Source organism: Stigmatopora nigra, chromosome 4, assembly GCF_051989575.1.
Source record: "Stigmatopora nigra isolate UIUO_SnigA chromosome 4, RoL_Snig_1.1, whole genome shotgun sequence".
NCBI classification, from domain to species: Eukaryota; Metazoa; Chordata; class Actinopteri; order Syngnathiformes; family Syngnathidae; genus Stigmatopora; species Stigmatopora nigra.
In genome coordinates, this window is record NC_135511.1 from 11,345,482 (window position 1) to 11,358,035 (window position 12,554).

A 12,554-nucleotide genomic window follows, 5' to 3' on the forward strand; every position below is an offset into this window, starting at 1 on the left:
CAATAATACTATATATTATAGTACTATACTATATGCTTGGATTGAAAGTGTCATGACGCGGCGGAGGTTGGACTCTCTACCGCCCCCCATGCGTCCATCTGTTCATTGAGTCGGCGCCAGCCCAGGCGGATCTTTAGCCGGGCATCCATCGCTAGCAGGCAGCTGACCAGGCCACAACGGCCGCTGGCCGCTTCCAGTCATGGCGTTAGTGACTCTGCAGCGGTCCCCGACCCCCAGCGCCGCGTCCACCGCCAGCACCGCGACCACCACTGCGGGCGAGGTTTGTTTGCTCCAAGGGGGTGGCCGTTGGATGAATTAAATCCAATATATGTCGTGGTGTTTATAGGCAAATGCTAATTCGGGGGAAACGAAAAGGCTCCATTTTGCTTGAATTTACTGCCGTTTTTTGCTTTTTGGCGTCATGTGGTTAGCGAAGCCATGTTTCCATTGCATCTGTTTTAAAGGATGTTTTGTTTTTTAATAAAGTTGAGCTTGCGATGCACTTATAGGCAATGGAGCTAACGTTAGCTAGTTCATGACGTGACAGGATAGCTGTGAAAATGTCTCTTTAATTTAATTAAACAATCTGCTCGGCACACTAGTATTATCACAGAGAAAATCACGCAACTGTCCTCTAAGCTACCCTTTGCCCACTGTTAGACATTTTTGATGTTAAGGCAAATGGTCGTGTTTTATTTGATGCCTTGCCTTGTCATATTACTGTTTAAATCGTAACATGGCTTTGGGACAGTAAGCAGGCAACTGCCATAGATCAGATGGATTTCTCCCCCTGATCATGGCTTTATTATGTCGATTTGGGGCTTACTTGGTTGCCTTGCATGTATGTTTGGTTGAAAATGACAGTAACTTTCAATTTAGATTTTTAAGAGTTGATACCCCTCGTCTTCATGATCAGATGGGGGCGCTGTCAACTAAGTTTAGCAACGACCTAATATGTACTGTGCCATCTGTACTCCCTTGTATTTTATATTTTAGTTTGGATTTGGCACGAAAATCAGCATCTGTCACTATGAGAGACTTTATAAAATACAGACAAACTGATCAACATTTTATTGTCATTTCTCAATTTTCTATTCTTCTACTGTGATTCTTAGTGTGGATCACTCCTACTTATATCAGCCTGGTCTATTTAAAATTATTATGAATATTTGTGCCTTTACATTTTGTCCCATCTTGAATCAATACAAAGTGGTTGCTGCAATATTTTTTCACAAATAACCTAGTACGTATTGAATACACATTCTTTAGCTGTTACCCAATATTTACCTATTCTTATATTATTTCATTTTGATAATATAATATAATTTAAGAATGCATCTATAAGTGGGTGGCTCAACCCAAAGATGTCCGTTGACATGGAACAGTTAAAGCTGCTGCAGCTATGATGTCATCGACTCGATGAGGAGTGGGTGCAGTGTTTGAGTACTACTGCAGGAAAAGAGAGCGTAAACAGTAATGTCACATATGTTAATGTCCTTTAAACCTGATTCACAATACAAGAGCACATGAAAGAAAGTGTAACGCATTATCGTTGCATAATAATGATCAAAAATGATCATTCCCATCTGCATATACCTTCACCATTTGGTACATAATGTGCAGTTCACGCTTGTATGGGTCTTGCCATGACTGTGTGTATTTCTTGGGCTCAGATTAGAATGAGCACTAAACATGTGCATGTTATATTTAGATTATTTTTTTTAATTATTATTATTACCAACTGAGCATTTGAGGATATATTGAAAATTCATCAGTCATGATTAAGTACTCCCATAATAAGGCGTGGATGATGATATACTAGCATTGATTTCAGATTTCTTGATGCATCTGGATGCAAAGTAGCATGATACAGGAGATCCATTAACATGACATTTCAATTTTCAGGACTGAAGATGAATTTTTTTTTGTCTAATTTAATGTATTTTATTTCAGGATTTGGGGAGCGAAGATGAACGGCGGATAAATCAAAGGTAAAGGTTCTTTCACATTTCTTAATTTTTGAATTTTTCAGCATTTAAAATATTTTATGCATATAGTGTTTAAGTATGGTTCAAAGCAGGGCATACAGCAATCTATACATAAGGCAAGTCATGTCTCGCCTAAAGATTGTTCACATTTTTTACATATTTATTGTTCTGCTGACACATACTTCAACTAAGCACCAGTGTATATCAAAGCTAAAGTACTATTTGTAAGTTGTAAGCAAATATAACATTGTATTTCATGTTTTATATCAGCATAGAACTTGCTGACCCAAAGCAGCAGCAGCAGCACACTATATATGTAAAATAACCTACCAAAATTGATAATTACTTTTCTATCCTGTAAATATTTTGGTTGACATTTTTGTTTGGGTCTTTTGTGCTTTTATTCTATTGTCAAGTATTGACTGTGCACTGTTTGCCACAATCAAAATTGGAAGATACAAAACAGCAAGACAAGATTCTGTATGCGGACATTTATTTACACCGGCAAAACAAGTTTAAAGAAAATGATTGCCATGTACTGTGCCAATTTTAACAGGAGCACAAAAAACAAAAATTTTCACCTGCTGGATGAGAAAGTACATCTCAACACAAGGACGTCTGTCTTCAGTAAGAGAAGGCTTATGAATGGCTTTTGTCACTTTGTGGCTGCGTAGACAAATTAGACAAGCAGGATTGTGATAGTTTTCTGGCGGCGGGGAGACACGACAGCATGTTCATGCTGTCTGAGGCACACACACACACAGACGCTCAAAGGGAGGGGGCACCAGAAGGAGTGGAATCTTGAAGCGAACCAAGCAGAGTGGATGATTCTAGGCTGTCTGACAGTCGCTTTCAGTCTATCACTCAGCAGAGCAATAGGGTCAAGGCTCAGTACCGATGCAGTTTCATGGCTCATTTTTTCTTGAAGGCTAGTAAAAAAGAAAGTATTGATTCATCAGGATGCATCTGTTTAAAGAAGCCATCCAGGAGGCTGTAATGAAGCTACCTTTTTTGGTGGAAGCTGCTATGTTGACCCGTAGTGAGATGGAGCGTGTGTGAGTCAACTTTACTTTTCTTTAGCATGGGAACTAAGATCACTGTTTTATGGGCAAATTTTAATTCTAGTGTTAATTTCCAGTATTCTTTAAACATTGGCGCACACACATGAAAATAAATAGATCATCAATTATTGAAATAACATGAAATTGTCAGTTTTAATTTTTGCATTTACTTCAGACTACAAAGATTTCTTTGAAACTTTTTTGACATGGAAAAACGTACATTTTAAAAGCTATATTCCCCAGGGCTTCATGTTTCATCAGAAAATTTGAAATAAAAGCAAATCAAGTTTCCATAGGAAGTATGAGAGGATGACGCGCTGGAGTTTTTCCTGTTTTCTTTGACATTTGATGCAGTTGTTATTGTTTTGTTGTTGTTGTTGTTGTTTTGGGAGGAGCTAATTCTATCCTAATCTCGGTCTTTTGAACTCTATCTTAATTTTGCCATTGAAATGAGCAGCTGGAATGTGCCCACCGTACTGAGCAGGAAGCATCTGTTTGTCTCCTTTTCTATTGCTTCAGCCTCATATTTATCCATTATTACCCCAGGCCCCCTGACACTTGTAAATCTCACTCATTCAACAAACTAAAACTAAATCCATCACAGTGGGACAAAAGCTCTCGTTTGAAAAGTGTCCAAGTCCCAACCCACACGCTTTGTTTCGCGGAACTTTTTTTTCTCTCCCTCTGTTGCATAGGGCGGAGTCAATGTATTGTGAGGCTCACAAAAGAAAATGCATTGTTCTTTTAAAATGGGCTGTTTGGTGCTGGCCTGCTCTTCTGGATGGCACTAGTATGCACAACTTATTTGTGTCTAAATAGTAACCTATAAAGTGTGTGTTGTAATAAAAATGGTTATTCTGATCTTTTTATTGTTATTAGTTACAATTAGCAAATTAGGAACTCAGACTAGTTAAAGTAATGCTCTAGTCAATGGGTTAATTAGTTGTTATCCAAGGTTTTTATTAATTTTTTGTTATTTTCAGTTACCACATAATGCCCCAATATTTTTGTGCAATGTTATTGCACTACACAATTACATAATTTGATTATATTTTTGCTAAATTAATTGCCTTGCATTTCCTCAGCACAACTCTAACTTTTCCAATACTCAGTCTTTCCCACAGGATTTTTGAATAATAACTCTTTTTGACATAATTTAGTGTACCTTTTCATTTGTGTCAAGGGAAAATATTTTCCTTTTAGCTTTTCTTAATGAACTAAATTGTAGTGTGTACCTGTCATTCAAGAGTTTTGAACTTTCCTAATGATGTCATGGCTTGCCTGCAGAGGAGGGCGGCTAAGATCCCCTGCCAAGCCCCACAATGAATGTACTCACAGTAATTTTTCTCTAGAGAATTGGAATGAGTTCTGCCTGGAGGAATCACTTTTTTTAATTAGCTGATGTCAATCATTAGCCAAACCTGAATCTTATGGGATATGATCTGTAGCATCTACTGATTTACCTGTTTTTTTTTGTTTTCTAGCCTCAGTGAGAGCTTCTTCATGGTGAAAGGTGCTGCGCTCTTTCTACAACAAGGAAGCTCTCAGCAAGGCCAAAAAGTGCACCCCCACCACAAACATGCAGGTGAGAACCCCAACAAACATCCACCACTATCTGAATATTAGCCCATTTCTCTACATAAATGGTCTAGTGGTCCGTTTTTTCAGGCTTGATTTTTCTCTGGTCCATTGAAGATGTCAACTCTATCTTACCCCAGCACTCACTTCACTACTGTTGATATTTTTCCATACATTTTCAATTACAACATTCAATATTTTGTTGACACTATTCTCTAATGCCCTAATACATTAGCAATATTTTTTTTATCAGAATTTTGTGACAACTTAAGGTTAGAAATTGTCCTAGTTTGCAGTGTACGTAACCAGTTGAGTACTTTCCGTTTTCTCTTCAAAGTTGTAATTAAAACCTGTCAGGCTGACACCTATACCGGTTGTCGCTTCTCCTGTTGTTGACGTATTTAAACCTTTGTTTCCCATCAACAGTTGTGTCACATTGAAGTTGACCCTACTTACCCCGTTTCCCCATCCATTTTAACTTAAGCAACATAAAGAGGAATTCAATTGAATCACTGATACAATTTTTTTCCACACTTTTTTCTTCTACAGGGGACTTACCTCAACATCTACAGGTGATGATTAACATTCTGCGCTCGGAGGACCGGATCAAACTGGTGAGGGGAAAAATAAAATGTGCAGCTGCAAAGTATTTACTGCACATATTATATTATGTTTTTTTTTCACGTCACAACTTTATTCTAAAATTGAATCAATAATTCTTGATATCAAAGCACCCTCTTGATCACTAATTTTGCATGGTGTTCCTTCATTTTCCGGTCCGCTTATTCTCACAATGGTTGCGGGGGGTGTCGGACCCTATCCCTGTACACATAGTACGTTGCAGTGGCTTGCCTGGCCTAGTCAACCCTGTAGAATGCTATGTATTATTTGCCCAAAATAGTCTAGTTGTTGTGTGTAATTATTAGTTATGTGAACAGGTTTTAACAGTATGCTTTTGAGAGTATGACAAGATGTTTCCATGGTGTCTGTGTTAATATGATGCCTTGAAGCACTATCCATTACCAGCATAAAGAGATGAAACTGACAATTTTCTGTACAGAGATTGCATGTAATTTGGTGTGGCAGCACCACAAATACTTATGGCAGTCAGCACGTTCTTGTTGAACCTAGATATGTATCATGCCATTGAAATGAATGTGCATTGTATGCTTCTGCGTAGGCCGTGCGGCTGGAGAGTGCGTGGTTAGATCGTGTGCGATATATGGTGGTTGTGTACACTAGCGGACGGCAAGACACGGAAGAAAACATCCTACTGGGAATCGACTTTACCAACAAAGACTGGTGAGAAGGCAGTTAGAATGGGTTCTTATGAATAAAACCCATTTTGATGTTTTTGTGCATGGCCAGGATTTTTACTTTTGAGTTTATTTTTCACTGCTGTGCCCACTCACATTTCTCTTTGCGTAACATTTGCCCTTTTGACAACATATAACTTTGTTTTCATATTTCTACCAGCAAAAGCTGTTCGATTGGCATGGTGCTCCCACTGTGGAGTGACAGTAAAATCCATCTGGATGGAGATGGGTGAGTGCCATAGTAATATTTTGCTATTTTGATCGAAACTGCAAAAGTGGTGACCATCTGTTTTGTTTCCACTCCCCCAGAGGATTTACTGTCAACACGGCAGGGCGGACTCATGTCTTCAAACCTGTATCAGTGCAGGCTATGTGGTGAGTAATCGTATACAGCAGTCCTCTTTCAGCACATAGCACAACCTATAATATATGACTGTGCGGAAGTACACAATCTCTATCAGAAAGGTTTTTTTAATTTATTTATTTTTTATTAGCGACTGCATTGGTATGCCATCTGCTGGAAATGAATGTTTTGCACATTACTTAAGTTGGGAGTCTAGTATGACATTTGATGGTTGACTGTTATGGTTGAGGCCGTTCTGATTGGCTTCCATGATCTTAACCTAAAATCTAGGTCAGCTCTCCAGGTGCTCCACAAGGCTTGCGAGGTGTCCCGTAGGCACAACTATTTCCCCGGGGGTATGGCTCTCACTTGGATGGGTTACTACGAAAGCTGCATTGCTTCAGAGCAGAGTTGCATCAATGAGTGGAACACCATGAAAGACTTGGAATCCACACGTCCAGACTCGCCTACTATGTTTGTCGACAAGTCAGTCATCAAAAATTACGTAAAAATCTGAACGTGACTTAAACTGATTCTAAACCTCCTTGTTGGAAGTATCATTTTTGCCATAGTGTATTCTTTATATGTATAACACAAACATTCATCTTTTGATAGGCCTTCAGAACGAGAGAGAACAGAGTGCCTTATTAGAGCCAAACTCCGAAGTATCATGACATGCCAAGATCTCGAGAATGTCACGTGCAAACAGGTGAATGTGACTCAGTTATGACTAAAGTCTTAGGCATTTTTATTCATTATTAATTTGACAACGAGTGTGTTCCCATTCTACTATTTGCCACTTTACTGGTGTACCAACTAGTAACCTATTACCCTAAATAAGAGATTATTTTATTTAAAAATGCACAATTCTTTGATAAAAGGTTGAGGATTTTTTTTCGCATGGTTAATTCACTTTGATCGCAAGCTATAACATTGTTCTATCTTATGATGCTAGAGAACATTGAGACTGCGTTCGATGATATATGATGGTATTTCTTTGATTAGATCCGCACAGAGTTGGAGCAGCACATGAGCTGCAACCTCAAGGAATTCAAAGAGTTCATCGACAATGAAATGCTGTTGATTTTGGGCCAGATGGACAAAGCTACACTCATATTTGACCACGTCTACCTGGTAAAACAGCTTATATTGTCTCGCCATTCTGTCTGAAAAGAATAAGAATAATATACTATGTCTCACCGATATATTTGTTCTTTCTTTGCAGGGCTCTGAATGGAATGCTTCGAATTTGGAAGAACTGCAAGAGACCGGGTGATTTATTTCATTCTGTAAACAAAATATATTGAGTGTCATCCGAGCAAATGACTGACCTCTATCCATCCTTCCTTCCTCAGAGTGCGATATATCCTCAATGTAACTCGAGAGATCGACAACTTTTTTCCTGGCACATTCAGTTATCATAATGTCCGTGTTTATGACGAAGAGGCCACTGACCTGCTGGCACACTGGAATGATACGTACAACTTTATTGTTAAAGCAAAGTGAGTACTCATGGGAAATATTTTGCTCATATCATTTATGTATTCAATCCCTCACATGAATTAGGTCCGTTCTTAAGTGGCCAATCAGCATATATGACTCACAAAAAGTTAAGAACATTAGGTACTGGTCTGAAAGTAGAACTGCAACAAGTGGCTTCCATTTTGGTGCTCTTTTTTTTCTATTGCAATAACATGGAGGAGGACTTGAATCCCCTTTTTGATGGGTAAAACAGATTTTGTACCATTTCATTCTTTGCTAGTGCAAATTGTGCAAAAATACTGAGATGCTAAAATGTTGGGTGGACATCTGTATTCAATAGTGTGGACAAATTTCATTCACTTTATTATTTCATTTCACAATATTATATTGCTTCTTCTCTGCATTCTCGAATGTCACCCATATTAATCGCTATTTTCTCCATGAGTGCTATATGATGATTTGTCAAAAGTCAAAATTGCTAACTAACTACTGCATTTTCCCCCCTCAGAAAAAACTTCGCCAAGTGTCTTGTTCACTGTAAGATGGGCGTCAGCCGATCTGCCTCCACAGTCATCGCGTACGCCATGAAAGAATACGGCTGGTCACTAGAGAAGGCATACAACTTTGTTAAGGAAAAGAGGAGCATCACACGACCTAACCCAAGTTTCATGAGACAGCTGGCAGAGTACGAGGGCATTCTTGATGCGAGGTACACTACATTGTTTTAAATATCTACATTATATTCTCATTTCACTGGCCATAGTGGGTTTTTACTCTCCTCAGTAAAGCGTGGCCAACCAAACCAATTTTTTTTCAACATGTGTATATTTAAACTTAATTTCTACTATATGCAGCAAACAGCGACACAACAAGCTGTGGCACCCGGACACAGACTGCGAGATGGCCGAGGGCCACCAGGTGTTGACCCAATGCTGCGGTGAGGAAGAGGGCGACCACCTGACCCCAGAGCCCGTGATGTCTCTCTGCTGTGAAGACGCCCTGCCCGGTAAAGGTGCAGCGTGCCCCTCCCCTTGCCGAAAAGTAGCTCTGGAAATCGACCCCGCCTACAACAACTACTATTTTCGGAGGCTTTCCGACTCGGCATTGGACAGTGAGCCCTCCACACCTGTACGTGGTCCCCCTCTTCTTGGCATGGAGAAAGTCTTCATTGAAATCGAGGATGTGGAGCGAGACGCCCTGCTGGACGATGAGGCATTTGACGGGCGAGACGGTCTGGGGATTCCCCATTTCGGGTCTACGGCAGAGGGAACCGCAGCCCAGACCTGCAATCGTGGGCCAGAGCCACTGGAGGAGCTGCGTCTGCGGCTAGAGTTTAGCACCGTAGAGGAAGAGGATGAAGAAGATGTGCAAAAGGAGGAAGCGGACATGGAGGTTCTCATGCAGCCGGATGAAGGTGGGGGTGGGGACGGCGGTGGAGGAACAGGGGAAACCCAAGATGTAGAGGTGGAAGCCGATGTCGACAGCAATGGCATGGACCTGGCAACCCTCAATGAAAATTCCAATAACAACAACCGTTTTACCTCTCATCAGAACTTCAATGTGAGTTTTTGTTTACAAATCCGAAATGGAGGCTTTGTATCGTAAGACCTTCCACATTTCCCCACCAACAATGTGTAACATTCTCCACTTCTCTCTTTATAGGGAAAGGCCACCCCTCTTGCAGCTGACATATCTTTATGTTCTTGGAGGGACATTTCTCCCACATCTGTTTCAGATCCTTGCCTTAAGTCCAGTCCTCGTCAAGTCGCAAGTGCTCCATTACAGCAATCCCAGACCTCTTGTAAAAACCTTGTGTGTTCAACGGTGTCTCTTTCCGACTGTGCCAAGAGTGCTTCCTTTGCTTCTCCCACGCTGCCCGACACACCGCAGCAAACCAGAGAATCTCCTCTCGCTGTCAGGTTGCCAGACTGTGACAATCTGTCGCCCGTGAACACGGAGTGTGAGAATAGGTTGTCCGTAGGCTCTTCAGAAGTTCTCCCTGAGCTGATGTCAATGGATATGCTTGAAGACACACCGGCCAAGGAGAACTCGGTCGAGACGCAGAGGTCGGGAGTGGTTCGCCGTCACGCAGAGAGACTGGAGAGACTTTGGGGTTTGCCCCAAGAGGGCCTGCATTCTCTGAAGCCTTTGCACGCTTGTCAAATGTCAAACAAGGAAGAGTTTCCAGGCTTCCCTAGAGACTTACTCAAATCATCTACGCCGTGCCAAGTAAGGTTAGAGCCACTGGTTGTTCCACTCACCAACGAAGCCTTGTTGGGGGTGGTGGGGTCGGGGATGCTCACTCCCACCAACGCACTGACGCGCAGCTCCAGCACCGACAGCCTGCGCAGCGTGAGAGGAAAGCCCGGCCTGGTTCGTCAGAGGGCGCAAGAAATTGAGACGCGGATGCGTTTGGCGGGCCTCACCGTCTCGTCCAGGCTCAAACGCTCCAATTCCCTGGCTAAATTGGATAGTCTCAATCTCTCCTCCGAGGACCTGTGCTCTGCCTGTTCTTCAGATGCGGGAACACTTCTCCTTCTCTCCCTTTCTCCCGAGCCAGGGCCAAGCATGGAGTGGGAGTCCCCTTGCATCCCCGCTCAATCTCGCCCCTGCAAGGACTTGCACACTCCAGAGAAAGCTCTAGCAGGGGAGCCCATAAGCTGACGCACACAGGTGTACTCCTGCGCCCCCTCACCTCACACCACGTAGTGTTGCGGAGGTTTGTACAGATTGTGGAATGGAAGAATATCTACAGAGCATTCACATATTTGCCACATTTTTTTGTCAAACCGCTTTGACGGTGTAAGTCACATTGCTGTATCTGACGACAAGAGAAGCCATCAGTTCAACTCTGACTCGGTTGGGATAAACAAGTGCCTTGTGTTTTACACCACAGCGGCACAAAGTTTCAGGCAGAAGGAAAAGAGGTTCACTGCAACCTTTTAATTGACAGTGCGTAGTAGCTGGTAAATACTAACAAATCTGCATTTTTAGTTGACCAGTCCAGTACAAAAAGTATGAAGAAATGAACTTCTTTTCCTGTCAGAAAGAGTTGTTGTAAAAGTGTTAATAATTGCAAAGTTGTTTAATACACTGTTCTTTGTTTTAGATGCCATAGGCCTTCATGTTGAATTCATGGAGAGCTGTTTCTTGCTGAAGTTGAGATAGTGACGAAATCAATGTGTGACAATGTGTGAACTTGAATGAGAGAATCGAGACGAAAAGTGGAGAGAGAAAGCTCGGCTTTTACTGTCTTCAACAAACATCAGAATTATTTCTGGCTGTCTGTTGTTTCTTTGCACTGTTTTCTTTTTTTTAAATTTTATTTTATATAATGGTACACATGCTATCTTCCAAAATAACTATGTCATTCCCCTCACCAGTCATCATCCATTTTGTGATCTTTGGGAAAGCAGTGAGTTGTCATGCTGTGTGGCTTCAGATCTGTCTAATGCAAAACAATATTTCATATCTTTTTTTTTCTTTTCCTGCCCTAGTTCTATGAACTTTTTTTTAAATTCTTGCCAACCTAAAAGTCATTATTTTTTAAATGTGAAAAACCAAAGCTCTATGGCTGTCTCATCAAATTGAAGCTGTACAGTATAATCATGTCAATCATGTATTTAAATGCTGTCACACCATTTTGCACATTTGGGAGAAATGGGAAAAAAACTTGAGGGAGTTGTAGGGCTTATTGCTGTTATAATTTTATGCTCATATCCGTTTTGTTTTTTTAAAACCATGATCACACTAGGTTACATCATTTTTGGTGACCATGTTTTTTTTTAACCCATATGCAGTAACTTTTGTACTGTACATTGCTGTAGTTTGAATGCATATTGCACTTTTTATGTTAAATAATGTACTGTATGTGTTAATTATGAAAATAAACACGTTTTTCATAACATAAGGTAGACGTCTGCTTATTTTGATTATGAATAGCATTGGTAATGGGATTACTGTGATTATTATTATTATTTTTTAAACTGTGGGATTACTGTGATTATTATTATTATTTTTTAAACTGAACATTCTGCCTACGGGAAGTCGGAAGAAAGCAATTAAGAAAGGCTTATTTCACAAGACGCTTGCTGCAGATGTGCATTTTAACGCCTTGGAAGCTGGAAAACTGCCATAAAACTTGCCAAATGTCTGGCCAGTGACTTGACTTTGATGCTGTACGTGTGTGTTACATCATGACGTGTAAGCGATGTCATCTGTGTGTTTTGGCTGGAGACCGTTAGTATTCTTAACAGCCAGGTTATATAACTTTCAGCTTTCCCCACCCTTGTTTGCATGACATCAATGAATGGCTTAAGTTTCACGCTCTTGTTGCTTGGCTGCCCTCAACGACTGTGCTGAATAGGTCTGTTTAGAAGTTATGTAGCAGCGTCTTGGTGACTGTCGCCTCAAAATACATATTTTCATGTCTCCCAATTGTTACGCTGTGTAAATTGTTTCCAGATAAATGCTCTTTGCTAAAACAAAGGCCTCAAATGTAAAGAGGAAAGACTGACAAATAGAAGAAATCAATTTAAATTACTAAGAAGGAAATAGTATGTGAATGAAATCTGAACACAATGTTGATGATTAATGAATTAATTAAATGCTTATATTCCAAAATGTGCAATTTGCTTAGTCTAGGCTAGTGTTGTGTTGTAAAAGAAAGTGTAAATTGTAAAAATGTGCAAAGAAACTACTTGTTCTCTTTAGTAGCATTCCTTCTAGTGTGGGTTTTTGTCTTCAAAGCAGCATTTTTTTAAGTTATCTGCCCTGTTTTGATGTT

General features: G+C 40.5%; 1 protein-coding gene across 1 annotated transcript; it reads left to right on the top strand.

Moving 5' to 3' along the window:
* Positions 1–77: 77 nt before the first annotated feature.
* LOC144195814 (protein phosphatase Slingshot homolog 1-like) lies at positions 78–11,678 on the top strand. Its single transcript, XM_077715660.1, has 15 exons — positions 78–280; positions 1,954–1,991; positions 4,534–4,634; positions 5,177–5,241; positions 5,808–5,929; positions 6,104–6,172; positions 6,253–6,318; positions 6,578–6,772; positions 6,902–6,995; positions 7,292–7,420; positions 7,512–7,558; positions 7,642–7,788; positions 8,277–8,477; positions 8,623–9,328; positions 9,431–11,678. The coding sequence occupies exons 1-15, from the start codon at positions 200–202 to the stop codon at positions 10,430–10,432; spliced, it is 3,063 nt and encodes a 1,020-aa protein (XP_077571786.1). The 5' UTR covers positions 78–199; the 3' UTR covers positions 10,433–11,678.
* Positions 11,679–12,554: the final 876 nt, after the last annotated feature.

Coding starts and splice junctions, on each gene's coding strand:
- LOC144195814 (XM_077715660.1), top strand. CDS start 200: ATGGCGTTAGTGACTCTGCAGCGGTCCCCGACCCCCAGCGCCGCGTCC. Junction 7,421..7,511: donor TATTTGACCACGTCTACCTG/GTAAAACAGCTT, acceptor CTTTCTTTGCAG/GGCTCTGAATGGAATGCTTC. Junction 8,478..8,622: donor GAGGGCATTCTTGATGCGAG/GTACACTACATT, acceptor TACTATATGCAG/CAAACAGCGACACAACAAGC.